Below are 25,678 nucleotides of genomic sequence, written 5' to 3' on the forward strand. Positions count from 1 at the left end.
TGCTCCTCTTCCCATCCAGCTCTCTGCTATGGCCTGGGAAAGTGGTAGAAGATGGCCCAAGTCCTCGGGTCCCTGCACCCATGTGGGAGCTCCTGGCTCCTTACTCCAGGCTCCTGGCTTTGGTGCAGCTCCAGCCATTGCAGCCACCTGGGGAGTGAACCAGCAGATGGAAGACCTCCCTCTGTTTCTACCTCTCTCTATAACCCTGTCTTTCAAATAAATAAAATAAATCTTAAAAAAAAAACAGATAACTTTAAAATATCCATATCCTTTCATTAGGGCTGGTAACACAACTCCTGGAAAACTACTCTAAAAAATAATTTGATAAGAGAATATAAGAATTACAATAAATATGAGGATTCTTCAAAAAGATCATGGGAAATGCATATTATGAGAAAACTACACAAGGATTTCAAAAATTTTTGTAACAAAATGATCCTTTCATCCTTTTTTATCATATCTTTTCCAAAAACTTTTTGCAGTACCCTTGGACTATGATATTATTTATAACAGCTTAAAACTAGGGGAAGATTAAATTTATAACACTGTAGAAACGATTAAGTGAATGATGGAGACGCCAAAAGTATACTTTTAAAGAATTTGTAATGACATGGAAAAGAGGTATTCCATAGAGCTAAATGAAAAAAGCAAGATATTAAACTGTATTTATATAATGATTCCAAATGTGCAAAATATTAATAGTTATTATTGCAAGATGATGGAATTCATTGTGGAAGACTTTTTTTCTTCCTTACATTTTAAGTATTCTGAGTCCTTTAGCTAGTGTGTATGTTTTTATGAGAAAAAAATCTTATGTGATAAATGAATTTTTAAACACTCAGTGACTTTCACTAAGCTACCTTGTCCTGACACTGAGGTAGTAAGAGGCCTGAACTTGAGCTGGGGTCACTGAGCTCTGACTCAGCTCTGTCCCTGGCCAGTGACCATGACTGTCACTACTCACTGGCTATGGAGTTAGTGGGATGGACCAAATGCCTTCTTAGATCCCTTTAACCATGCTACTATATTATTCTGTAATTTACTAGGTATCACTTTCCCACTTATGAGCATTCTTTAGCAGCATTTCTATTATCTGCAATTCAACTCCTTTCTGCATGTTCAAGACAGGCACTCAAGCACTTTGTGCTTACACAGAGGGCCTTCTGAATTCTGTGACCACATTAATATCCTCACTGACACCCTGCCATACCAGAATCATCTCACAGGACATTCATTTGACAAACAGCTTGTTGATTAGCTCAGAGCACCCTCAGAAAGCACGTCTAGCAAGGGATTTAGACTACATCTGATTAAAGGTAATGAAGTGGGACTAGTAACTCCTTTTTATTTGCAGAGTTGGCCCTGTGATATCTTGCTAATCAGTTCCACATTTATATCTCTCAGGATCTTAGTATCTTAAGAATATTCCTGGGGGAGAGTACTGTGGCATAGCAGGTAAAGCCGCTGCCTGCAGTGCCGGCACCCAATATGGATGCCAGTTCAAATCCCAGCTGCTCCACTTCCGGTCCAGCTCTCTGCTATGGCCTGGAAAAGCAGTGGAAGATGGCCCAATTGGGCCCCTGCACCTGCGTGGGAAGACCCAGAGGAAGCTCCTGGCTCCTGGCTTCAGATCTTCGCAGCTCCAGCTGTTGCGGCCAATTGAGGAGTGAACTAGCAAATGAAAGACCTCTCTCTCTCTGCCTCACTTTCCGTGTAACTGTGACTTTCAAAAAATAAATCTTAATGAATAAATAAATAAATTCTAAAAAAAGAGTATTCCTAGCTGAATAGAGAATATTTTCTCAACATACAAATGGGGGGAGGGGTGTAGGAGATTTTCCAGTAATTAATTTAAAAAGTGAATTAATGAAAGGAAAAATAAAATTCATAGCATTCTCTCTCTCTTTCCCGTTTTCCCTGCCGTCCCTCTCCACCCCTCCTTGCCCTTGGACATCATCAGCGTGTGACCAACTGGCTCTCGGTGTGGCTGCTCTCTTTGGTCCATCCCATAGTTCCTCCGTCAGTGCTGTACAGTCCATTTGCAATGCTCTCGAAGTTCCACACATACAGACCCGCTGGAAACATCCCTCGGTGGACAATAAAGACTTGTTTTACATCAACCTGTACCCAGATTATGCAGCTATCAGCAGGGCCGTCCTGGATTTGGTCCTTTATTACAACTGGAAAACAGTGACGGTGGTGTATGAAGACAGCACAGGTATGGGACTCACACAACACTAAGCCTGGCCATCTCTGATCTGAGCAAAGGCAGCCAAAGTGTTCTAATAGGCATTAAGCTTGTCAGAGGAAGTACATTAGAATGCTTTCTTTTATGAAATTAATTGAGTATTCTAAAATAATTTAGGAACACCACATGGTGCTAGCTCAAATTCCTTTTGATTTATTAGTATTTTCTGATAAACCTTTCAGCATCAAAAATAAGGTTTTTTTAAAAAATACCATCTTATTAATTTATCTTGTAATGCAGATACAATATTAAAATGTAATTTCATTTAATCCAGTTCTAATAAGATTGCAACCACATTTGAAAATGACCACAATGTTCTGATTTGATCAGAAGCTTTGTGAGTGTCTAGAAAAGTTCTAAAGTGGGTTAGCAAAGAGGAATTCAGTTAGAGGTCATACCAATAAACTGAACCATTTCATGGGAAAGGGTGATGAGCCCTTTTCGAAGGCGTGCATTGTTCCATCTGCTTGTTTTAGGATGCAAGAGGGAATAAGTGTGCTCAGTGTCTGGCCCTGGCTGGGCGCTTTCCTGACCCGCCCTGTTTGCACGTTCTTTTGTTGGCACCTTTTACTCTAGGTCTGCTGGCATTTCAGGATTTGTCAGAATTCAAGCTTCTTGTTATTTAAAGCCAGTAAGTGACTACATAATAAAAGCAAAATTCTTCTAATTCAAAGCTCCCTCCAATGCAGCCATTTTTCATCATCATTAATTCAGACACTACTTTCCCCCACAGCATAAACTCTCACATCTGCTAAGATGAAGACCCCATAGTATCTTCTCTGCCCCTCTCTTGGAATCCAGTTCTTTGTAACTCCTCAGAAGTACTCACTTCCCTTCCTAAGATCCTCCATGCAACCTCATGGTAGTGAACTCTCTTATTCCCCAGGACCACACACATATGTTATATCTTCTTTAAGATGTTCTGAGACCACCAGCAGTTTCAATATCACGTTGTACACATATTTTATTTTAATGGTCTGTACACATACAAGGGTACTTTTAAAAGTTCACATAAAACAAATTAAAAGTTGATTTGATACCAAAAATTTTATTTCATGCATACTAAGGGTATCTAAAATGTTCATGGAAAATTTGTGCTATGAAAAAAACTACATATGGATTTCAAATTTTTGGAACCAAAATAAACTTCCTTTTAAATTTGAATTTCCATGAGCTTTTGGAAATACCCTGTCACCATTAGACTAGAGATGTCTGAAAATTTGAATTTCATTTTATTTGTGGTAAAAGTCTGCTACCTCTCACAGGCATGGCATCTAGGAAAGAGTTTAGTAATCCTAAGTAAAAGGGATAATATCATCAAACATTTGGATATTTCTCTCCAAGAATTGAAATACTGTTTCCTTTTATCTACACTCATGCATTTGGTAATAATACTAATGAAATTACCAATGACAGTAAAAGGAAACACTTTCTGAAATTTTATTACCATTTCTTTTTTCACTAACTCCTTTTCAGCAATCATAAGCATTAGTATTCCCCAGAGGATGAATAGTGTGCCTCTTTGATTTGGCATTACTGTCATATAAAAGTGGCTATTATGGTTAGAAATATACATTAATGTATTTCCTTATGCCTCATCTCATTCTAGAAAGAAATGAAGGTGATAATGTTACAGATATGGTTGGAAGTTGAAGCTTGGCACTTCCAAATCCTCTTCTCTTCCTTAAATTAAAGGAACTTGTGGCCTCCTTCCCAAGGGAGGCTAAAAATGGAGTTTTCCTGAGGCAAACAGGCCTTGACATCTGCTGGGATTATCTCCCAGGGAGGCAGTCCAACTGCTGACAGCATTGCCACTTAGTCTAGGACAGCCGTCCTCACCACAAGAAAAATTCAGGTGAGAGATAGAGATCCTAAGCAAGCTAGAGAACTATAATGAAGGAATACACCTGACAGGCCAATGGGCGGCTCAGCAGGAAGCTGTGTCTAGACTGGGGTTGTGTGGGTATAGTGTAAATTTATTCCTTCCATTTCATCACGTTTCTTTCCACCGCTGAATATTGCTTGGTGGAAAACTTCCTGGGAGTGAGATCCCCTGGGAGTTACTGGGCAGAAAGGTTCCGAGTGCCAGACCTCAGACCTTCTTACAGTGTTGCCTGCTGGGACCCCTGATCCTCAAGTGTCAGGTTACTTTGTGTTTCCAAGATGTCTAGGCCCCTTCCCTCATTTAACTGCTCTATTTTTTTCTTCTCATACGGGTAGGCTAATGTCTGTCTTCCTGACTAACAGTAGGTGATTAGACATATATAATTTATAAATATTATATTCAATACAGTCCTACTGGGAAGGATAAGCCACTGGCAGTCATAGTTTTAGAGCTTGATCTGCTTTCTGTGAAATAAGAAAACATATTATCAACTGAACTCCAGAAACATATTTATTTAAAGAGCCTTAAGGATGAATATGATATAGAAAACATAAGGGTGGTTAATCTTCCATGTTGTCTATCTTTGACTAATAGTGAGTGTCATATCTAACACAATTTCTCATGATGTTCTTTCTACTATAGTATAACCTCTTACTATTTCTACCATCTCTATCAAAGCAGGACTATCTACAAGGGAAATAAGTCAGTGAATGATATTGAGATGCCTGGATTTAGTTTACTAATGATAGGTCTCAAACTGTATTCAGATGAAATGCAATTAAGTTGCTATCTAACCTTCTTCTGATGTCAGGTGACTTACATATACGTGATGGCCATTTGATACAGCAGAAAAATCAAACTATCATTTCTAAAAATATTCACTAACTTGAAATGACTTTTTCACCCTGTTAAATTCACCTAAGCTTAGCAGCTGAATAAATACTCGTTGAAACTGAAAATCCAAAATGAGTTTGTACAATGTCGATTAAGTTAGAGATGATTCATGTTAAAATAAATTTGCCCAAAACAACATTAAAAATGTAAATGAATAATCAATTGAATCATTAAATTGGATCCCAGAGAGTAAATAGGTCAACTGAGATCAATAAAAACAGACATCTTGTGACTCTGAGTGGGTTTAATACTGCTTGTCTCAGGCTTCTTGGTTACAGAAATTATCAAACTACTAAAAAGGGGAAACTTAGCAAACCTGAAGGAAAAGACAAGACTTAGGTGTGCTCAGCACCCACTTCCATGCCAGAATTAAGTATCTATTAAAGAGCACTTTATTAGGATTTGTTTGGGAGTTTGTTAAATAGCCTGAAGCCAGCACAGATGTCGTGGGACCAAATGGCCCATTACTGCCATTGAAGTCAATGGGAGCAGTGTGCATGTCTCTAAGGACAAAATTCAATTCACTAAATACTAGCAGGAAAGATCCCATCCTCTAGAAGTTAAAATGTAAAAAGACTCTAGAGAACTCTTAGGCAGAGTAGAGCTTTGTCTCGGCTCATCTCTTCTCTCTCCTTCCTGAATATTTTTCCCATCCGTCACCTGCCTGTCTCTGATTCCCACAACCAGAGGTGACCCTAGGCAAAGAGAAATTGCTGCCCATTGTATATTCCCTCTGCTTCATTAGACCCCTGGTGGAAGCCTGGCTTCTATCCTGCCACACGCATCAAAAAGTGCTGAGACGCGAGCACCAAATGCAATGTGGATTAAATTCAGCAGTGCCTACTTTCCCAAGGCCAATCTCAGTGAAATGCAGCTACAGTCATTTCTGTAGAACAAGATCAGCAAACTTTTTCTAAAAAGAGCCAAATACGGTATAATTTAGGCTTTTTAGCCATGTGAAATACTTACACTTTGCCAAGGTATCAAGAAAACAGCCATAGACAATATGTAAATGAATGGGTGTGATGTATTGTAATGAACCTTATAAAATATGAACCATACAAAAGAATGTATTAAGCCAGATTTGGCCTGTAGGTTGTATTTCAAAAGAAGGCAAGAGGCAGGCAGGAGAGAAGGCTAGAGGGCAGGAAGGAAACTTAGCTAGTATTTGTAATTTTGTGAAATCCAGGGCTTATCCACACATAAGAAATGGGCTGTGTTCCCATTTCATGACTCCTCAATCATTATGTTGTCTGGGTTCTCACACTTCTTCCCTCTTCCTCACCTGTCCTTCCCACCTTTCTCCTCTTGCTTAGCCTTTGATCTCATTCCCTATGGGCTTTGCCAGGTGTCATCCTGGTTCATGAGATAAACAGACTTTCAGAGAGTATTTGCAGAAGGGTCACAGTTGGCACTGGTATAACAAAAGACAGGTTAGCAGGAGAAAAGAATAACAGAGTTATTTACTCAAAGTTTTACGTAACATAAGAGATAAAGTAGAAGACCCAAAGACCCAGAAGAAACTGCCCCTTTTTCTGCTTAGCTCAGTAGAAAATGGAAAGCTGCGTGGAGATATAATTGAACAAAAGGCTATGACTGAGGGTGAAACTCAACAAGGCCTGTCCACATTCTTCCTGGTTTCTCTGTATACTATTCCTTCCTCTTAGGTATGAGGCAGCTTCTGGAATTCAAGCCTTCAAGGCAGGCAGGAGAAAGGAGTGATCTTTTTTGGTTTTCTGCCTTTCTTTGGAGAACAGAAAGTTCTAGAGTCCATGCCCTGCCTTGGACAAGAGGAATTCTTGTTTCTATGACTTTAGCAGAGAAAGAAGAGCAGGATACAGGAGGGTGGAAGAAGATCAGAAAAACCTTGCTTCTGAGTCCCTCGCAATCTCCTTCAGTTCACACTATTCAGCATGCTAAGGGACCAACCATACTTTAAGATCTTGTGTTTTGAGCCCCAGCTGTGCTAATAATGACTTAAAATGTTGCCTTTTACTTTAAAGTGATCACAGCACATTTTAAGGTTGGCTTCCTAAAAGGCAATGAAAGTATGGACACGATATGCCAGAGAGGGTGGGATTTTGAAGTGTTCAGTTACACTCAGTTAAGCAACTACCTACACAGTCAGCAAAGGGAGTTGAGTCCAGATAAGAAAGTGCTAATCCAATTTCATTGGCAAAATGTGTGAAAAAGAACCTTTTAGATAGTCTGGTATCCTAAAGTCTACAACCACCCCAATACTTCTAATACTTACTTCATTACAAATATGTGAACATTGAAAACATTCATATACAGACTATGTTAGTAAGACTGAAATAACTATATTTTTTATTAGAGACATACAAGGTAGATGGTGTGGCTACTGTTGGCAAATGTCTGAAGGGCCATGCAAGGAATGAAGTGTTGGCTAAATCTCCCGGGATTTCACAAGCAACAGAGGGCAGAGGATTGAAGGAGACAGCTTTGGCATCAATGAAAGGCTAGAGCTCTCAGGGGATGGAAAGTTGTTTCTTCACAAAGAACTTGACAAAGGACTTACCTCCTTGGTTCTGTCAAAGTCCAAGCCCAGATTACAGGACTGTCCATCACAGAAAGGTCCTGCTGAGGATTCTTATACTACCTGAGAGGTTGCCCTGGATAGTGCATGAATTCATTTCCAACTCAAACTCCCATTGTACTGTAGCATTTGGGTGCCACCCTGTGGGATCACACATTTGTTTTACTGAGTAATGCTGTCATTCTGTCTGTCCACAAAAATTTATTGAGCATTTACCGTGTTCTAGTCATTATTCTAAAGATTTGGAATATATTAGTCAATAAAACAAACAGAAAACTCTGACCTCAAAGAAAGTGGTTCTGTGGGAATAAAGAATAAACCATGACCCATGACATAAAAAATGAATTATATGTTTAAAATATAATAATGCTATAGAAGAAAGAAAAAGTAGAGCAGGGTAAAGGGAATCTGGAAGTGAGAAGCACAATTTGCAGAGTTAAAGGTCATATCACATTGCAAAGATGAGAGTTGAGCCAAGACTTATGAACTAAGGAAGTGAGCCATGTGGTACTTGGAAGAAGGTTCCAGGCAGAGACAAGAGCTAATGTCTAAGGCTAATGTCTCATACTATGCTTAGTATGAGAGTACTTCAAAAAGTTTGTGGAGAATTGTATTAAAAGTTGTTTGTGAGTATTTTGCTGTAAAAAAAAATGAAATCTATGCATAGTTTTTTTTCACAGTAAGCATTTTTCATAAACTTTTTGAGGTCCCTCTTATGGATGGGTTTCAAAATCTTTTGAAGCAAGGTAAACTTTTAATTCTACCGACAAAACCAGTGTGATTGGATCAGAGTGAAGTGGGAAGGGTCTTAGGAAAAGAGGTCAGAGAGGAGAGCTTTGGAGACTACTCTACAAAGTTTTGTGTCTGAAATTGTAAGCTATGGAGAGTTTTGAGCAGGATCAGCTTTATAATATCAAAGGATCACTCTGGCTTCTGCACTGATCAGACATGCAGAAACACAAGTATCTGCTAAGTGGATCCTACAGAAACCAAAGAAGAGATGCTGATGACAAAAGCAGTAGAGGAGTAAGAAATAATGATTACGGAATGCAGAGCTGAATGCTAAGCTAGCATAACATCCCAACGAATACTGAAATTAATTCCCCACCTGTCAGTTTTGGTTATGTGCTTATGGTCCTCTTTGCCTCTAATTGCATGGTGACAGTGATGTATCCTTGAATGATTGGTTAAGACTTGTAGGATCTTTGAAAAAAAAAAAAACCTGTAAATGTCATGGATATTTGCAACTTGTTTGGACTTTATCTATTAATTTGATGATCATTGGGTAAATAGCACTAACTCTGCAAATGATATGTATTCTTATTTAAGTAACACAATTATCTCATAAATTTGGGACTTCTGCAGTCCCGGACATTTGCTTCAGGGGAATGGTCTATTCAGTAGGGAAGGGAGTAGGCATATTTTCTCTTCCTGAAAACTCTTCTAAAATACCAGCATTTTTCCCACTGTTACAATTGAGTCATATGTCAAGAAAAACATGAAGAACCCTTTGAAATAAGACAAATACTAAATTTATTTTTCTAAATGGTGAATAAGAACAGGAAGACCATATTGCAGTATAGAAAAATATTGATGTCATGATGAGGTGAGGCAGATTGTGGTTTAATTCACACCTGTGGATTAAAGAATGAAAAATGATAAAGAAAGATTGGGAAAGAAAAATGTTGAGAGGCAAAGATGACCCTCTAGCCTGAACCAAAGGATAGAGTTGCCATCACCTGAACTGAAGAAGGTCCTAACTGAAGCTCATTTAGGGGAATGGGGATATCAAGAATTAAGATATGACTATGTTAAGTGTGAATGTACATATTTATTAGATATACAAATGAGAAAGCAGTTATAACATATGAGTCTGGAGTTCAGTATGGTGCTCTGAATGGGAGATAACAAGTTGGTATCCTCAGCATAGAGATGGGACTGGATGAGTCCATCATGAACATGAGTCCCAGACAGATGCCTGTAGCTCTGAACTAATAACACATGGCCCTTGAGAGGTTCCTTTGTTGATTTGGTGGTTTTTCTTTTTATCTACGGTTGCCTTGGGTCCTTTTTCTCAATATTTCATAGCTGTGAGGTGAAAAGTTATTAGTCTTCACTCCAATCATAGTCTCAAAGCTTTACAGTAGAGAAAAGTTTAAAATAGATTAAGATACATAAAAATGTTAGTGATTGAAAGAAACAGTAAATCCTGGGAGAAAACATGAGAGGAATGATAACCATAAAAATAAAACTAAGTAAATTTTTGAGTGTTGACTATGGGCCAAGTACTTCCCTAAATACTTTAGATAATTAACTCATTTCATGTGTTCAATCCTCCTATGAATAAGTCAAATAGCTTCTGTTATAGGTGTGTTTAAATAATGACTTAGTATTTTTACATCTATGATATTTCTTTCCATTTTCTATAGAAAATACAGAAAAACCATACTGTCAGAAATAACAATATTGATAGAAAACTAAAAGCTGGACTTCAAGAAGATTAACATTTTGCCATGGGTAACCAAGGCAAAATGAAAGACGTTCATTACACATTCACTGCTGAATAAAAGAATAAGTGAATCTTTTGACCTTCAGCAATCATGCTTACCACACTATGTTGCTGCAACCACTAGTGCTATGCATTGTTCCTCAATTCAACCTGTATTAGCCAGGGGATGGGAAGTCTTGGGCACTCAGTACCAACAAGTCAACAGATTATGATTCCTTTTTCTTTCCCCCATCCTCAATCTTCGCTACCTTTTCTATCCACCGTTTCAGTCCTCTGGCCTCTTCTTAAAATTTGACACTACTGAAGATTTCCCAATTCTGCTCAGGAAACTAATCTTCAGGTGTTCCATGTCAGCCATATTATTTTTAGTTATCATTAATATTAGCCAGAATTCAGAATCAAAATACACTGGTGGAACTAAATCACATCACAGTTAATCTCACATATTTCGGCGAGGTTTTTCTGTGGGGTCCTTTGTGATCAAGGGACACAGTAGGAAATGTCTCTTACAGAAGAACTCCAACTAGCGTTTTTTGTTCCACTTTTGAAAACTCATATGTGTGAAGATCTGCACTTTAAGGTACCTTATTTCCCTGGGTAATTCATTCACCTATTTCCATTTCTCAGTTCTTACTTTTCTTCCCTTGTCAAGGATACACACTTTTATGCATAGATCCCCTTAAGAATCCTATTAGATTTAGATATATTACTATACCAACAAGTTTGTGAAATGCCATTTTCCATGTTTCTAAGTTCAAATGAAGAGGAAATTAACATTTTAAATGTTCAATCTGATCTTTGGGTCCCAATGGTATATTACATTCGTTTTCATGCCTTGAACCCACTTGTGTGATTTAATGAACAGGGAATTGGATTAAGACTCAAGAAAACCTGAGTATTTTCTTTTGAACTGAGACTCATTAAACATAACTAAAGCTATTCAAGAATGGGTTTGACTGCAATGTAAAGTGGAGAATGTCTCAAATTGAGAGGTGTTCAGCAGCAGCTCTGTAGAGGGGATTTGTGCATCAAGTAACAGTTTGACCTTCAAGGTGCCTTCCAATTCCTGGCATCTGTGTCTCATTTTCAGGGCCAATCCAAACAATTAACCTCACTGTGCCTGGCTCTTCTCATTGTAAAATAGCACGAACACCTATCCACCCCAGAGGTACATTCTAGGGCTTACTGGGCTATTTCTAAGGCATGTAGAATACTTAATAAAAAGGAACAATGTAAATAGCAAAGCTTATTATTATTTAAGGAAAAGGCATGGGAAATTGGAAACATCTACTGGGAATAGCACAGATTTTTTTTCCTCTCCCATGTGTTTCACCTGTTGCCCTAGTCACTCGATGTGCGTGCAAATCAGCATTTTTCTGCATCATAGAATTATAGTTCTACTCCCCAAAATTGGTTGGAGGAGTTGCCATAGAATACTATTATGCAACAAGACAATCAACTGACATCAGAGTGGTGGAAGAAAACAGGTGTTTATTACAAAGCACAGAGCAAAGAACCAGATAGCTATCATTTAATTCTTAGGCTCCCCTAGGGATTAAAGGCAGTAAATCTTATGGTTTGAGGTTGGGGGTGAGCAGTGCATAATCATCTTATAGGTAGGCCTCTGGCTTATCCACAGTGCATGTGACCTTCCTTTGATAGGTCAGTGATAGGAGCCAGTGTGTTTTCACCCCATCGACAAAGATGGGCTCTGGTCTGTCTGGGTCTAAGGGTAGAGTGGGTATCACTTCATTCAATCAGGGTCTAGGAGTTTCTACAAATGTCTCAGAATAGAGGCTAGAATTGAGATTATCCATGTTAAATGTAGGGGCAATTCGAGTCGTCATGATTCAGAGTTTTTGCTCTGTCTTTACCCTTGTTAGTCTTTTCAGAGAAACTGCAAACTAGGGAAGAAATTCTCTGGCTTGGTAAGTCTACATCAAAGACATTAGGGATAAAGGCTCTGCTTCAATAGCATTTGTCTGAACATACTGAGTAGATATGTAGCCAAAGCAAATGTTTAGAATGGGCCACTAAGAAATTTTTAAACATATCTCCATATGTGGAATCTACTTCAAACTAAACCAATTTCTTTCTCTAAAAATCCTTTAAAGCCAAAGGCACATTTCCAGTTGTGTTCCTAGGGGTGAGAGCAGGGGGAAGAAGTTCTTATTACATGATTTTACATCTATATATTTTGTCTTTTTATTTAGAATGATTTTAACTTACATAAAAGTTGCCAGAAATATACAATAAACTCCTGCACACATTCATCTACATTCAGCAATTGTTATCCTTTAGTCACAATTGTTTTAATCAGTTACCGTTCTCCAAATACAAAACAATATCAACAATAGTAAGTAGTGGCACTGCTAAAATTTTTGAAAGTAAGTTGCAGGCATTGTAACCTTTTTACCCATAAATACACTAGTGTACACTTCCTAAGAACAGGAACCTTCCTCATAATAACCAGATTACAATTATTAAACATAAGGAATTTAACAATAATACAACAACTGCTATCTAATATGGAGTAACATATAGATGAGGAATCTTCAAAGAGTTCATAGAATGCATATATGAAAAAATTTTGCATGAATTTCAAAAGCTTTTCATACTAAAATAAATTTATCGTTTAATTCAATTTTCATGAACTTTTGGAAACTCCTCATGTGTGAATTCCAGCTTTGCTGACTGTCTCATGATTACTCCTTGGCTTTAGTTGTTAAGTCCCTGAAGTCTCCCTGGGTCCAGAACAATTCACCGTTCCTTTGTCATCCATGGCACTGACATTTTTGTAGTGTTGAGAACAGCTTAATGTAGAATATCCCTCAATTGGCTTTGTCTGGTTGTCTCCTTATCAGTATTTTATTGTTAAAGGCCCTCCACCTGAGTGGGCTAGAAAAGCATCACATGGCTAGCTTGCAGGCAACTCACCATTTTTGGCAACTGGAGTGCTGGCAGGGCTTGGCAGTCAGGTGAACTTCTGCACAGGAGAATGTGTGCAAAGGTAGGTGTGTTGAAATCAATTTCTCAGTGTCCTTTCCTGAAACAATTATTTGTTTAGCAAATATTTTTTACTGATTCATTACAAGGAATGTAATGAAATGTAAATGATTGATGGATTGCTGCAAAATGCAAATATAAGAGAAAGTTTTCTTTAAATTTTGTCTCCAGTGAACTAAAAAAGCCTTTTGAATTGTAAATTCTACATTGTTTGCTAATGAAGACAGAAAGGCTTTTTTTTTTTTTTTTTTTTTTTTTTTTTTTGACAGGCAGAGTGGACAGTGAGAGAGAGAGACAGAGAGAAAGGTCTTCCTTTTGCCCTTGGTTCACCCTCCAGTGGCCGCCGCGGCCGGCGCGCTGCGGCCGGCGTACTGCACTGATCCGATGGCAGGAGCCAGGAGCTTATCCTGATCTCCCATGGGGTGCAGGGCCCAAGCACTTGGGCCATCCTCCACTGCACTCCTGGGCCACAGCAGAGAGCTGGCCTGGAAGGGGGGCAACTGGGACAGAATCCGGCACCCAGACCGGGACTAGAACCCGGTGTGTCAGCGCTGCTAAGTGGAGGATTAGCCTATTGAGCCGCGGAGCCGGCCAGAAAGGCTTTTCTTAAGCAAACAATTGCTTCCAGAAGAGAAATACAAACTTCACTGTCCCTTGCTCATTGTTGGCACAACCTGGGAATGTAATCTTTAAATTATTGGATCCTTCCTTCTTTCTGAGGACATTCACTGTACACTGGCACAGTGATGAAAGTCAGGGCTTAATAGTAAGATTTCCACAAAGATAAGTTTTTTCCAATTAGAAATTGGTCTTCTGTAGTGAGTTGTTCTTTTTTGTCTCTTGGTATTAGGACATAATCTTTCATGAAACAATTGTGAAAGTGTATATTGGTTTTTATTTGGAAGAAGAGGCAGGAAGAGCGTTTATTAATGATCTCATGTGCTAAATAAAGGTTTACTGCTTTAGGCTGGTTCAGAGTTTTCTTTCCCTATTTAATTATGCCATTATTGATTAACATAGTTATTCAGTCATCTAGTTAGTTCATTCAAAATCAAGAGACACCATTGATTTGGTAGACACAACCCTAAATTTGGGATCCTAAGGCAGACTTGGCTTTAAATCCTAGATCTGCTATTATTACCTACCCAACCTTGAGCAAGTTACTCCAGCCACCAGCAGCCTCCATGAGACTAAATGATAACTGCTGCTCCCACTTGAGAGTGGGTGAGTTGAAATCCCGCTTTGGGCTACAAAAAGCTTGGGGCCAGAAATGTTCATTTTGTATCTGCAGGGCTTTCCTTGGGGCTTGAGATCTTATGAATATCCAGAAAGTGCTTTCCCATAAAAATAAATGAATGAGGTAAGATAGCGTATGTCATCTTTAAATGCCATGAATGTGTGTTAAGTCATCACGCAGGAAGATGCACTTCAAAATTGACATTGTATTCAGCGAAGAACAAAAGAGCAGTTCTTGCAGCATAGGAAATGCACTTTTAAAATGTTTTCTCCCATTTTATTTAAAGCCCACATTGAGTTCTCCCTTGTGGCATGCTAAAGTTAAAAAAAAAAAAATAGTAATGGGTGATTACAAAGCAGGAGGGTGAAGAAGACGGGAGACAGACTCAGGCAGCCTAGGGAGAAAAGAAAGGAAAATGAGTCTTGCACTCTATTTTCCCCTCTTCTCATCAAACAATCCCAAGCTATGTCTCAAAACCAGTAGCTTTTATTTATAAGACAAGATGACAAAATAGAAACATTGGCATTACATTCACAAACAATTTTAATCAGTGGCCCCTGGCAACTATCTTTTTAGCACTGTTAGTTCATCGCTCTGGGCCCTTGTTTCTCCAATAACAATAAAGCTAACAATACTTACATCATAATTATTGTAAGCATTAACAAATACAACAAATGTCAAATGTAAGAGTCAAAGTGCTCATTCTTTTTCCATTTTCTGTACTTAGCGGTGGTGCCAAGACTCTGGAAGAAGGCAAATGGCTCATGGAAGCCTTCGCGTATACTGCCTAGAAAAGGAGGAAGCATCACGGAGGCTGCTATCTAACAACTTCAGTTTTGGTTTAAAGAAAAAAAAAAAAAAGGTTGATGGGCAGTATTTAGCCTAGTGATCAAAATGCAGGTTAAGATCCCCCACCCCCCCCCCACACACACACACACACTGGAGTGCCTGAGCTCAATTCCTGGTTACTGCTCTTCGATGCAGCTTCCTGCTAATACAGACCCTGGAAGGCAGCAGTAGGACTCAAGAAACTTGCTCTTGTCATCCCAGTGAAAGACCAAGATTGCATTCAGGCTGTGAGCATTGGCTCCAGCCCAGCCCCCCATGCATTTAGGGGGTGAACCAGTTTTGGGGAACTCTGTTTATCTGTCTTTTCTATTTCACTGCATCTCAAATAGACATCATTTTAAAAAAGAAAAATAAAGGTTAAATATTTTCATGATTCTACAAATGATGTCCCCATGCCCTGACACCTTTCCATTTATCTCCAAAAAGAGGCATTGTTACAAATTTGCAGTTCATCCAAACCAAACATATCTATGGATGTTATGAAAATTTTTCCTTATTTAAGCAAAAAAAAGTAGTTTCTTAGAATTTAAAAAATAAATAAATCAAGAAAAAGAAATAAATGCATCCAGTCTGGATGTGGCTGAAATCCATACTGTATCTTGCACAGTGCATACCAGAATTTCCATTTGAACACTCATAAAACATAATATGCCCTATTGATTACTTGAAGCTGATAAATATCAAAGACACAGAACTGCATGCTAAAAATAAATAAATATGTCAATTTTCCAACGTGATGGGAGTCTCTGAGTGATGTAGCAAGCACCAGTTAATGTTAGGAGAAATATGATGGCATTTTTATATGGAGATTCACTTTGCATTAGTAAGACATTTCTATTAGAGAATGCCACAACTTAGTAGATCCACTTCTGTAGTAAATCAACATTCTCCTTCAAGTTAGTCAATTGTATGCACTTTGTTTCAATTATCAACAGAGAATTTTTAAAGAGTTTTATTTTTCCTTTTATCACAATCTCTGGAAGTTATAAAGTTTTCTTGTTTTATTCAAGTAAGAACTTTCTAATGCAACATTCAGACATATTTGCCAGAGAATTGAATGAACCATTTACAAGTCGTTGATTTAGTAGAAAAGACTGCAAAAGGAACCCATCTAATGTGCTAGGAAATATTATTGTAGATGAGGGCACTTCAAGCAGTGCATGGTTAAAAAAAAAAAAAATGGAATTAAAGGCCTGCGCCGTGGCTCTCTAGGCTAATCCTCCGCCTTGCGGCGCCGGCACGGCAGGTTCTAGTCCCGGTCGGGGCGCCGGATTCTGTCCCGGTTGCCCCCCTTCCAGGCCAGCTCTCTGCTATGGCCCGGGAGTGCAGTGGAGGATGGCCCAAGTACTTGGGCCCTGCACCCCATGGGAGACGAGGATAAGTACCTGGCTCCTGCCAGTGGATCAGCGCGATGTGCTGGCTGCAGCATGCCGGCCGCGGTGGCCATTGGAGGGTGAACCAATGGCAAAAGGAAGACCTTTCTCTCTGTCTCTCTCTCTCTCACTGTCCACTCTGCCCGTCAAAAAATAAATAAATAAATAAATGAAAAAGAAATTAAAAGGTAAATTTATTTTAATGCCAAAAGTTTCTGAAATTCATGCATAGTTTTTCATAATATACATCTTTATTAACTTTTTGAAGACCACCTTATGGGCATGAATTTCAAAATTTTGGAGCACCAAAATAAACTTATCTTTTAATTCTACTTCCTGTAAACTTTTTGAAGTACCCACATAGTATTTCACAGCCCTAAGAAATCCTGTGTCTTACGGTTTATGGCTTTTTTTTTTTTTTTTAATGAACAGGCATTATCTATTTCATCGAGCACACTTGGAGACTTAAAGCAACTTTTTGCAGAACTTTTGCAGTCGCACGCTTGACTTCTTAAAGATTTGAGGAGTTGGCTGAAAGCTGCAGAGGACAATTACATTCTAAACTTCAAAACGCACTTGGAGAAATTGCATTTCCAATCCACACATACCCAAAGGGAAAATATAAGTATAATCTGCCATAGAAAAGAAGAATGACAAATGGGAAGTCAATAGTGTAACCTTTAGTTAGGTGGCCACTTGATACATTTTGGGAATGATATGAGTTTGACTGTAAATGGCAATAAACAACACAGAACAGTCTCTATTGCATGATTGGATGTTATTTTCTAGGTCTAATTCGCCTGCAAGAGCTCATCAAAGCTCCCTCCAGATATAACATTAAAATCAAAATCCGCCAGCTGCCCTCTGGGAATAAAGATGCCAAGCCTTTACTCAAGGAGATGAAGAAGGGCAAGGAGTTCTATGTGATATTTGATTGTTCACATGAAACAGCTGCTGAAATCCTTAAGCAGGTAAGAGGGCTAGGGAGGCAGTGGAAGTGGCGGGACATGCTATTTTCTCTTAAACATGCCATCTGGTTTTCAGTTAATGCAACAAGATAAAACTGCTAGCAGTGCATTCTGTGCTAAAGATTACAATTTCCAGAGCTTTATTTAAAAAACAAAGAGCTCTGTTGCCCTCACTGAAGCCACCTGCGGGTTTTTACTTGTCAATGTGTGTCCTTATGTAGTCAGTGGTATGCAGACCCTGACAGCCGCAGATCAGAGGAGAGGGTGGCATTTCAAGGTGATTGAAACCACTGTTTTCCTTATTGTCTCTTGAAAAGACTGATCCAGGTATCATTTGCACAATGCCAGCCTTGTCCTAAATACATCTTCTTCTGGGTGAGACCTTGTATGTCAAACATGCAGTATTTCAGTACAGAAACAGAGGGCCAGGGACAGTCACAGAAAAGATGCTTATCTCTTCTAATTTGTCACAATGAGACACTGCACATTCATCTGCACAGATAACATAGGTGAGGATACTTGGTAAACTGTGAAATCCTGTGTCAGTGAAAGATGTTAGCGATGTCCACAACCACAAGAATAGATTATGAATTTCTGAGCACTTGGTCTCATACTGAAGAAATAAAGCTCACTCCCAGAGTGATTTTTGTATCCCAGAGTTTGTGGCAATGTCTGGAGACATTTTCGGTTGTCATATTTGGGAGGAGGTACTCTGCTGGCATCCAAAAGGTCGTGGCTGGGGACACTGTTAAACAAATTATAGATATTAAAAACCATTGAGGATTGAACTTAGAAAAATATCAGCCAGATTTAGCCTAGTGGTTAAGCCAATTGTTAGGACACCTGTGTTCCATCTTACAGTACCTCGGTTCAATTCCCAGCTCCAGCTCCTGATTCCAGCTTCCTACTAATGAGCACCATGGGAGGCAGTGGTGATGACTCAAGTAGTTGAGTTCCTGCCATCAACATGGGAGACCTGAACTGAGTCCCAGGCTCCTAGCTTTGGCCTCTAGCCATTGTAAACATTTGAAGAAGGAACCAGCTCTTTCTCTCTCTCTTGCTCTCTCTTATAGTCTTAAAAATCTTTTCTCTCTCTCTCTCACTGTCTTGAAAATCAATATATTTTTAAAGATAGCCAGATTATAAAAAAGGAGCTTCAAAAAAATTCATAAAAATTGTAATATTTTAAATCTCATTTTTTACAACATTTTTGGAGACATACTCCTTATTGATGTGGCTTATTGAGCATCTCTATATTTATGGGGTTACTGTGGCATAAACCAATGATCGTATCTAAAATAACACAAGCTATTTTTGCACCCTTTAGTTTGAAAGGACTTAAAATGCTGTATTATTTATTGGTATTGGTAATGGGCAGTATTTTTATATGTAGCCTGGCTCCTCTACACAAATACAGATCTATGCATTCTATCATCTTGTCTCCCTCTCTGGTGCTCTGTCTCATACTTGCAGAGCACCTCTCTATAGCCATTGAGTTTGAAATTTTCTATTTGCATTTTCTCTGTCTCATACTTGCAGAGCACCTCTCTATAGCCATTGAGTTTGAAATTTTCTATTTGCATTAAACATAGACAATCAAGAAAGTTGACTACATGTCCCTATTATCCAGTGGATAATTATGTTGCAAAACAAAATCTATATAGAGTTTCAATCAAAAGTAATCACAGGCATCACTATATGTAATCCCTTCACTTGAAAGAAGTAAAATGATTTTTAAAGGTTTATTTATTTATTTGAAAGGCAGTGTTTCAGAGAGAGAGAGTTTTCCATCCTCTGGTTCACTCCCAAAATGGCCCTAAGTGGTCCAGGACAAAGCCAGGAGCCAGGAGCTTCTTACATGTCTCCCACTTGGCTGCAGGGGCCCAAGCACTTGAGCCATCTTCTGCTGCTTTCCCAGGTGCATTAGCAGGGAGCTAGATTGGAAGTGGAGCAGCCAGAACTCAAATTAGCACTCATAAGATATGTGGGCACCACAGCAGTGGCTTAACCTGTTGTGCCACAACACCAGCTATGTAAAATGAAATTTTCCAGAGTTAACACATCTAGCGCTTTCTCTACAATGACATTTTGCTTCTCTAGTCAGAAGAGAATCTGTAACTTATTTCTAGCCTATGGTTTCATTAACAAATCTTTAGGTGAATAGCTATAACTATAATTAATTATCTTAGTAAAGAAAGCAAGCATGTTGCAGTGATGTCAACAGCTAAAGGATTTTAAATGCAACTAAACACCATCAACAGTCCTGTTTACCTCAAGGCTTAATTTGAGAATTTTAGTGCAGTTCATTAACATGTGTAATTTAAGGACTCGTATTTAGTCTAGCTGTTAAGATGCCCAAACCCCACATCAGAGTACCTGATTGTATTCCTAACTCCAACGTCTCTCTCTCTCTCCCGCAAAATAAATTAAAAACATTTTTCAATTTTAAAAATGTGTAAGTGGTATGGACCAGAACTAAGAAAAACACCCAGATTTTATGTGTAGCTCTAAAAATGCGGAGACACCTCCTTTCCCATGCATTGTCATAATGGAAGTTGGGGACTTCTGTGACATTTAAGACAATGATTTGCTGATGAGGATTCTCTTTGTTAGCTCCTCATTTGGATCACGTAACTGGCTGTTGCATTTCTCCCAAAAAGGCAGATCTGGACTTGGCAAAAGAGGGTGATGTCAGGTATAGGGAAGGTTGCTGGACTTTGCCCTCTATTTTAACAAATGTGAACATAAAATTCCTTTGGCAGAAGTGGCTCTTACCTGGTAGCCTAGGGATCACTTCATCCAAGAGACAATTAAATAAAAACAAAAACTCTAAAAGAAGTACTCCGGAGAGCCCTCTGTTGGGTAATTAGTTCACCTCTACAATAGCCACTGACACAGTTTTCTCCGCTTCCTCTGTCTTACCACCTTTTATCCTGTGTTGAATTTTCCCATTCATGTTAGTGGTAAGGTTGACTGTAAGGCTGGGACAAAGTGACAAGTCTGCTCATCAAGTTTTTCTTCTGGGCTTATGATCTTCCAATATTTTGGAAGCAAAAACTCTTTGTAAAGGATCCTAGCATGAAACCCCTACCACACTGCATATAAAAGCACAATTGTTCTTTCTGAAATTCTACCAGAAGGCTCAGATCATCTTACATGAGGCTTTATAGACCTCCAGAGGCTGTTGTGCATGAATAGGGACATTAGAGACCCCAGGACTTTCTCTTCTGATCTAAATGAGATCGAAGCTCTCTGCGTGATTCTCTTTAACCTGCTCCTTTAGTCCAGTGCAATAATCTGTGGAAACAAATACCTTAACTGCGGTTTGTCTGCTGAGTGATTTTCTAGGGTGGGCTAAGGACTCTGGAGTTCTGGGTCCTGATCCTGACTGCTACTCACTCAATCTTTCTTCGATTTGAGAAAAGGGAAGGAGAGAAGGAGACTTGACCAAGGGCCCTACTAGAGCCAGTCACAGTGCCTGACATAGTGGTAGCATACAATCCCAAACAACTTGCTGGTACTGGGTTGGAACGCTCACTTCAAAGTTGAAGAAATTGAAGTTCAGAAGGGCCAAGGGGTCTATCCAAGGTCACTTTCTGAGTAGCCAGGCTGTTATAGGGTCTGCAGACTCCCTGATCTCAGATCCCACATGCTCACTTCACCTTGAAGTGCCTCAAGTCAGAATGGATAACCATTAAGAAGTAGGCAGCCAGACGTGCATGGGCAGAACATAGCCACATGGCTGTTGGTCCCCTTTAGATGAGGTTAGTATTAACAGTTTTTACTGATGTGCATGTGAGTGTGTGTGTGCGTGTATGACGAAAATATCTCTGCTGAGAACATTTTCTCTGCCAAGTCAACTTAGCTTTCTCCTCATGCACATTTCCCATCAGTTCCCTGCACTTCCTTGTGACTTCAACACATTTTCTTAATGTTTCTTAAAAGAAAAAGAAAGTAAATGCATTTTAAAAAAGATATTTGACATTTATCTAAAAGTGAAAATTGGGGAAATGTCTATAGTTATTCTTGGGCATGCTAATCACTCCAGCAAAGTAATTATTTCTATTCATATTGAACAAGTACTATATGATGAGAATCTGAAAAGTTGCTTCCCCAAAATTAGTATGAAATTCAAATGGCAAGACTTGATTAGGCTACAGAGGAACAGGACTTTCATAGGAACAAAAACCATCTTCATAAATCTCTGCAGTTAGAATATTCTCCTCCAAAGCCAGTAGTTCATATGGCATAGTTTTTCTCCTTATTTACCCAATGCCTCCCTGCAGGCATCCTGATATTTTAAAAGGATACTTTCAATGAAGAAACCTGGCTCTTCTTAACTCTCCCTTCTCCCAAGTCCCATTATTATTCTACTGACTCTTAATTGCCTGCTGTACATACACTGTCTTGTGTACCGAGTGTGGTTTTACTGAGGGAGTAACTGATGGGAGACAGATTTAATAATGACTCAGAGGGCTGGAAGGTTGTACATATGGAATTCACACCTGTATTCAACACATTGTTGGGTGTTAAGCAACTGTATCATTTAATTGACAGAAAAATACTTGATCCCATTGGTAGTATTTCTTTTTTGCAATTGAAAATTGGGGCTCAGGGTTAATGATAATTTCATCTACTATGTCTCAAACATGCTGTTCATACAAAACACCAGACCCTGAATGAGCTGACCTTGCCTTTCCAGGCTTCTTACCAACCTCAAGCCTGTGATGTTCCATTTTAGGGCAATCCTGCCTGGTCTTGTGACATTCCATTTTTCTACAGCATAGCCCTTGCCCTTGCAGTTGACAAAACCTATAGCATTCTGTCCCAAAGTTGGCCTCACCTAATTTCTTATAACTGTCTCTTCAAAGATAGAAAGGAAAGTGTGCCTATCTCAATCCTATGATCCTGTACTCTGCTTAGTTGGTTCTGAACTCCAATGAAAGTCTATCATTAAATAATGAGCCTTCTTTATATTTTTTCTCCAAATCCTTCTAAACCTACTACATTATTTGAAACCTAGTGAGTGTTTAATATAGCTGTTTTGAATGAAAATTAACTGAAGGAATGAATGAAACAAGAACTTTGCTGGGGGCAAGACATTGCAGTGCAGCAGGTTAATCCAATACTGAGATAATCACAGCCCATATCAGAGTGCCAGTTTGAGTCGGCCATGCTAATATGTACCCCAGTAGGGCAGTAGGTGACAGTCCGAGGACCTGGGTCCCTGCCCATCCATGCACTATATATTCAGTCTTCCCAATCTACAAATTCTGCATCTGCCAATTGTGCAACAAAAATACTTTTTAAAAGCTACATCTGTACAAACATATACATACATTTTTCTTGTCATTATTCCCTAAATAGCACATCATATCAACTATTTATATAGCACTAACATTGTGTAAGGCATTATCTAGTGATAGAGAGATGATTTAAAGTACATGAAAGGGTGTGTATAAACTATATGAAAACAACATGGGCCAAAATGATGTATTTATGTATTTATTTTTATATGTATTTTATGAAAGAGAGTGATAGAACAAGCTCTCATTCACTAGTTCACTTCACAAATGCCTACAATAGCTAAGACTAGGCCAGGGGTGGACCCAAGAGTTGGAAATTCAGTTCATGTCACCTGTGTGAGTGACAAGGAACCAACCACACAAGCTTTCAACAGCTGCCTCCAAGGATCTGCATTAGCTATAATCCAGAATTGAAAGTGGAGCAAGGATTCAAACCCAGACACTTAGATATGGGATGCCAACATCCCAACTTGCAGGCACAATGCATGCCCCATATTGTTCACTTTATTTAGAATACTTGAGCATCCAAGAATTTTGGTATCTATGGCTGGATTTTGGAACCAATTTTGAATATTGAGGGATGCCTAAATCCTCAAGTCTGCTGACCACTTCTGGAAGTCACTTCTCTGTGCTTCGGTTTCCTTAGGCTTCATTCTACCCTGAAATGTGATGATATTAAGAAGCTGTAATGCATTGAGTCAACAACTCCATTTCCTAAAAGTAAATTTGACTCTTTGGAGAACTGCATAGTTGCTGTTAAACCTATAGTAGGACTGAACAAGCAAGTTGCTGTTTCCAGCACAGCAGCCTGAATCCTAATGGTTCTCTGATGAAGAGTGAGGGAACACTGTGGTGTCCCAGTCAATCAGTGGGGAAGCTGTGCTGAGCTGGGCCAATTTCCTGGGCTGGAGAGCAGCCAGTAGGTGAGATTGAACACACTGTTTCCAACTCAGAAAATCTGCTTTCTCGCATACATGAGTCAGGTTTTCCCCCCACAACTTTTGTGGCAATACTTGAAGTATTAAACTGTATTGAGCCATTAGCATGCATAAAATATTTAGTACCAAAATGTTTTGTAGGATTATATTGCATTTTCTCCTGTCAACATTTGTATGCTCTTGCTTTTTTCCCCCCCTTTCTCTTTCAATTAGCATGGCAAAAGAGCCAAGGAGAAAATGTATACTTTAACACATGGCTCCTCTCTACAAGAAAATATAAGCACAATGCTGAATCATCAATTAGTTTTGTGCATTGATTCTTTCTTCATATATATTGTGCCCATGGGCTGTGATGGTGAACAAAAGTAATTACACAGGTTTCATTCTATGTTTATGAAGAAGCAACCAACCATCTTCATCTTTTAGGTTAGAGAACAAACATGACCACATTACACTAAGAGATTGCAAAACTCTGTTTCAAACATGAATCCACTGTTAGATCTTAAAGTCTTTCTTTTTAATCATAAACACACAGGACAGATCAAAGGTCTTAGGGGCTACTTTTACTGAACACTTATATGCCAGACACTTCACTAAACTGGCTAAATCCATCACTCATTTAATTTTATGAGAAAATTATTCATACAAGAAACTGATAGAGTTCAGAGAGATCTTGTAACTTGCCCAAGGTCACAGACAAGAAGGCTTAAATTTGAAGTTTATCTCAGTATTTAAATGGAAAAGAAATTACCCTATATTATTACTCTTATGTACAAATAGGATGCCAACTGATTTTCCTAGTAATGAAATCTGGAATACAATTTAATTAAGCCTTGCTTCTTGAATATAACTGTTTTTGTTTCATTCACAACCAACCAACCATTGCTAGTCCTACATATATCCATCCTGAAGAAATGTTGTCAAGAGTTCCATTATTAATTGAGAATGTGATAGGGATACAATAGAAAAATTCATTCTTTCTTTCAATACCTATTTGGTGAGCATTAATGGAAAGTGATAGAGATACAACATCAAACACAACAACAAAACTTCAAATATATACCCCTTTAAAGCAGAAAGAAATCTTGAAAGTAAATGTCACTGGAGGATAACTACCCAATGCTTACAAATCATAAAGTTATTCTAAAGTAGGGTTTGTCACTAGAGTGTTAGACTGAAAGCTGAGAGACCTATTTGCAGTTTCTGCTATTTCCATAATAGAAGAACTGTCATTTGTTAAGTAATTATTATTTTCCAGACTATGCTATACAATGATATTTTTTGTCCAGTCAAAGTATCCTGTGTTACATGAGGAAAATGAGGCTCCAAGGGATTACACTCAAAGTCAGAGCAGGAATGCAGGATAGTAGCTGACGCTCTCATCCCTGGAATTGCTCAGATCCTTTAAATATGCTAGTTTGAGTCAGTTTGCTGATTCAAGTTCAGCTCAGTGACTTCATCTGCAACAGGACTATTAGATTCAAACCTTGCTAGTATGTTTTTCAGTTCAAAGATCCCACATATATAAATTATCAAGAATCATCTTACCCTAACCAGGACATAAAGAAATTGCTCATCACCTTGTACTTAGACTCAAAGAAATGGGGAAACAATCAGCTCATTCTCTTTCAAAGTTTCTAAAGTCCTTTCATTATCTTTGAGCCAGTTAACTGATAAAGTCATTACTTTGAATAAATCCTGACAATGTAATAATGATGAATCTCAATTTATACTAACTGGGTGATAATCTGAAGTATATTATATAATCATTCTGGCAGTACATTCTCAACCTAATTATGTGTCTCTCAGGCTAATATTAAATCTATTTACATTCCCTGAACAGGAAGCTAGTTTTACTAGTAAGAAGCAGTTCACACACATGAATATGTTATTAAATATATACAAGGA

At 38.6% G+C, this 25,678-nt stretch overlaps 1 protein-coding gene and 1 long non-coding RNA gene across 14 annotated transcripts in view; one reads left to right on the top strand and one right to left on the bottom strand.

Moving 5' to 3' along the window:
* LOC103350600 (uncharacterized) overlaps window positions 1-13,214 on the bottom strand; it is a 146,326-nt gene extending 133,112 nt beyond the window's left edge. For both annotated transcript variants that reach the window (XR_518572.4, XR_011387737.1), the window contains exons 1-2: window positions 12,858-13,214; window positions 7,567-7,725 (exon numbers count right to left, since the gene is read on the bottom strand). This is a non-coding gene — a long non-coding RNA (uncharacterized lncRNA). The remainder of the gene's footprint in view (window positions 1-7,566; window positions 7,726-12,857) is intronic.
* GRIK1 (glutamate ionotropic receptor kainate type subunit 1) overlaps window positions 1-25,678 on the top strand; it is a 437,503-nt gene that overhangs the window by 277,510 nt on the left and 134,315 nt on the right. For all 12 annotated transcript variants that reach the window (XR_011387736.1, XM_070071886.1, XM_070071889.1 and 9 more), the window contains exons 3-4: window positions 1,961-2,218; window positions 17,348-17,529. Coding sequence is in view for 11 of the 12 variants with exons in the window: in XM_070071886.1 (XP_069927987.1) it covers window positions 1,961-2,218; window positions 17,348-17,529 (440 nt within the window). In the remaining variant the exon portion in view is untranslated. The remainder of the gene's footprint in view (window positions 1-1,960; window positions 2,219-17,347; window positions 17,530-25,678) is intronic.

The sequence above is a fragment of the Oryctolagus cuniculus genome, chromosome 4 (assembly GCF_964237555.1).
Source record: "Oryctolagus cuniculus chromosome 4, mOryCun1.1, whole genome shotgun sequence".
Lineage (NCBI taxonomy): Eukaryota > Metazoa > Chordata > Mammalia > Lagomorpha > Leporidae > Oryctolagus > Oryctolagus cuniculus.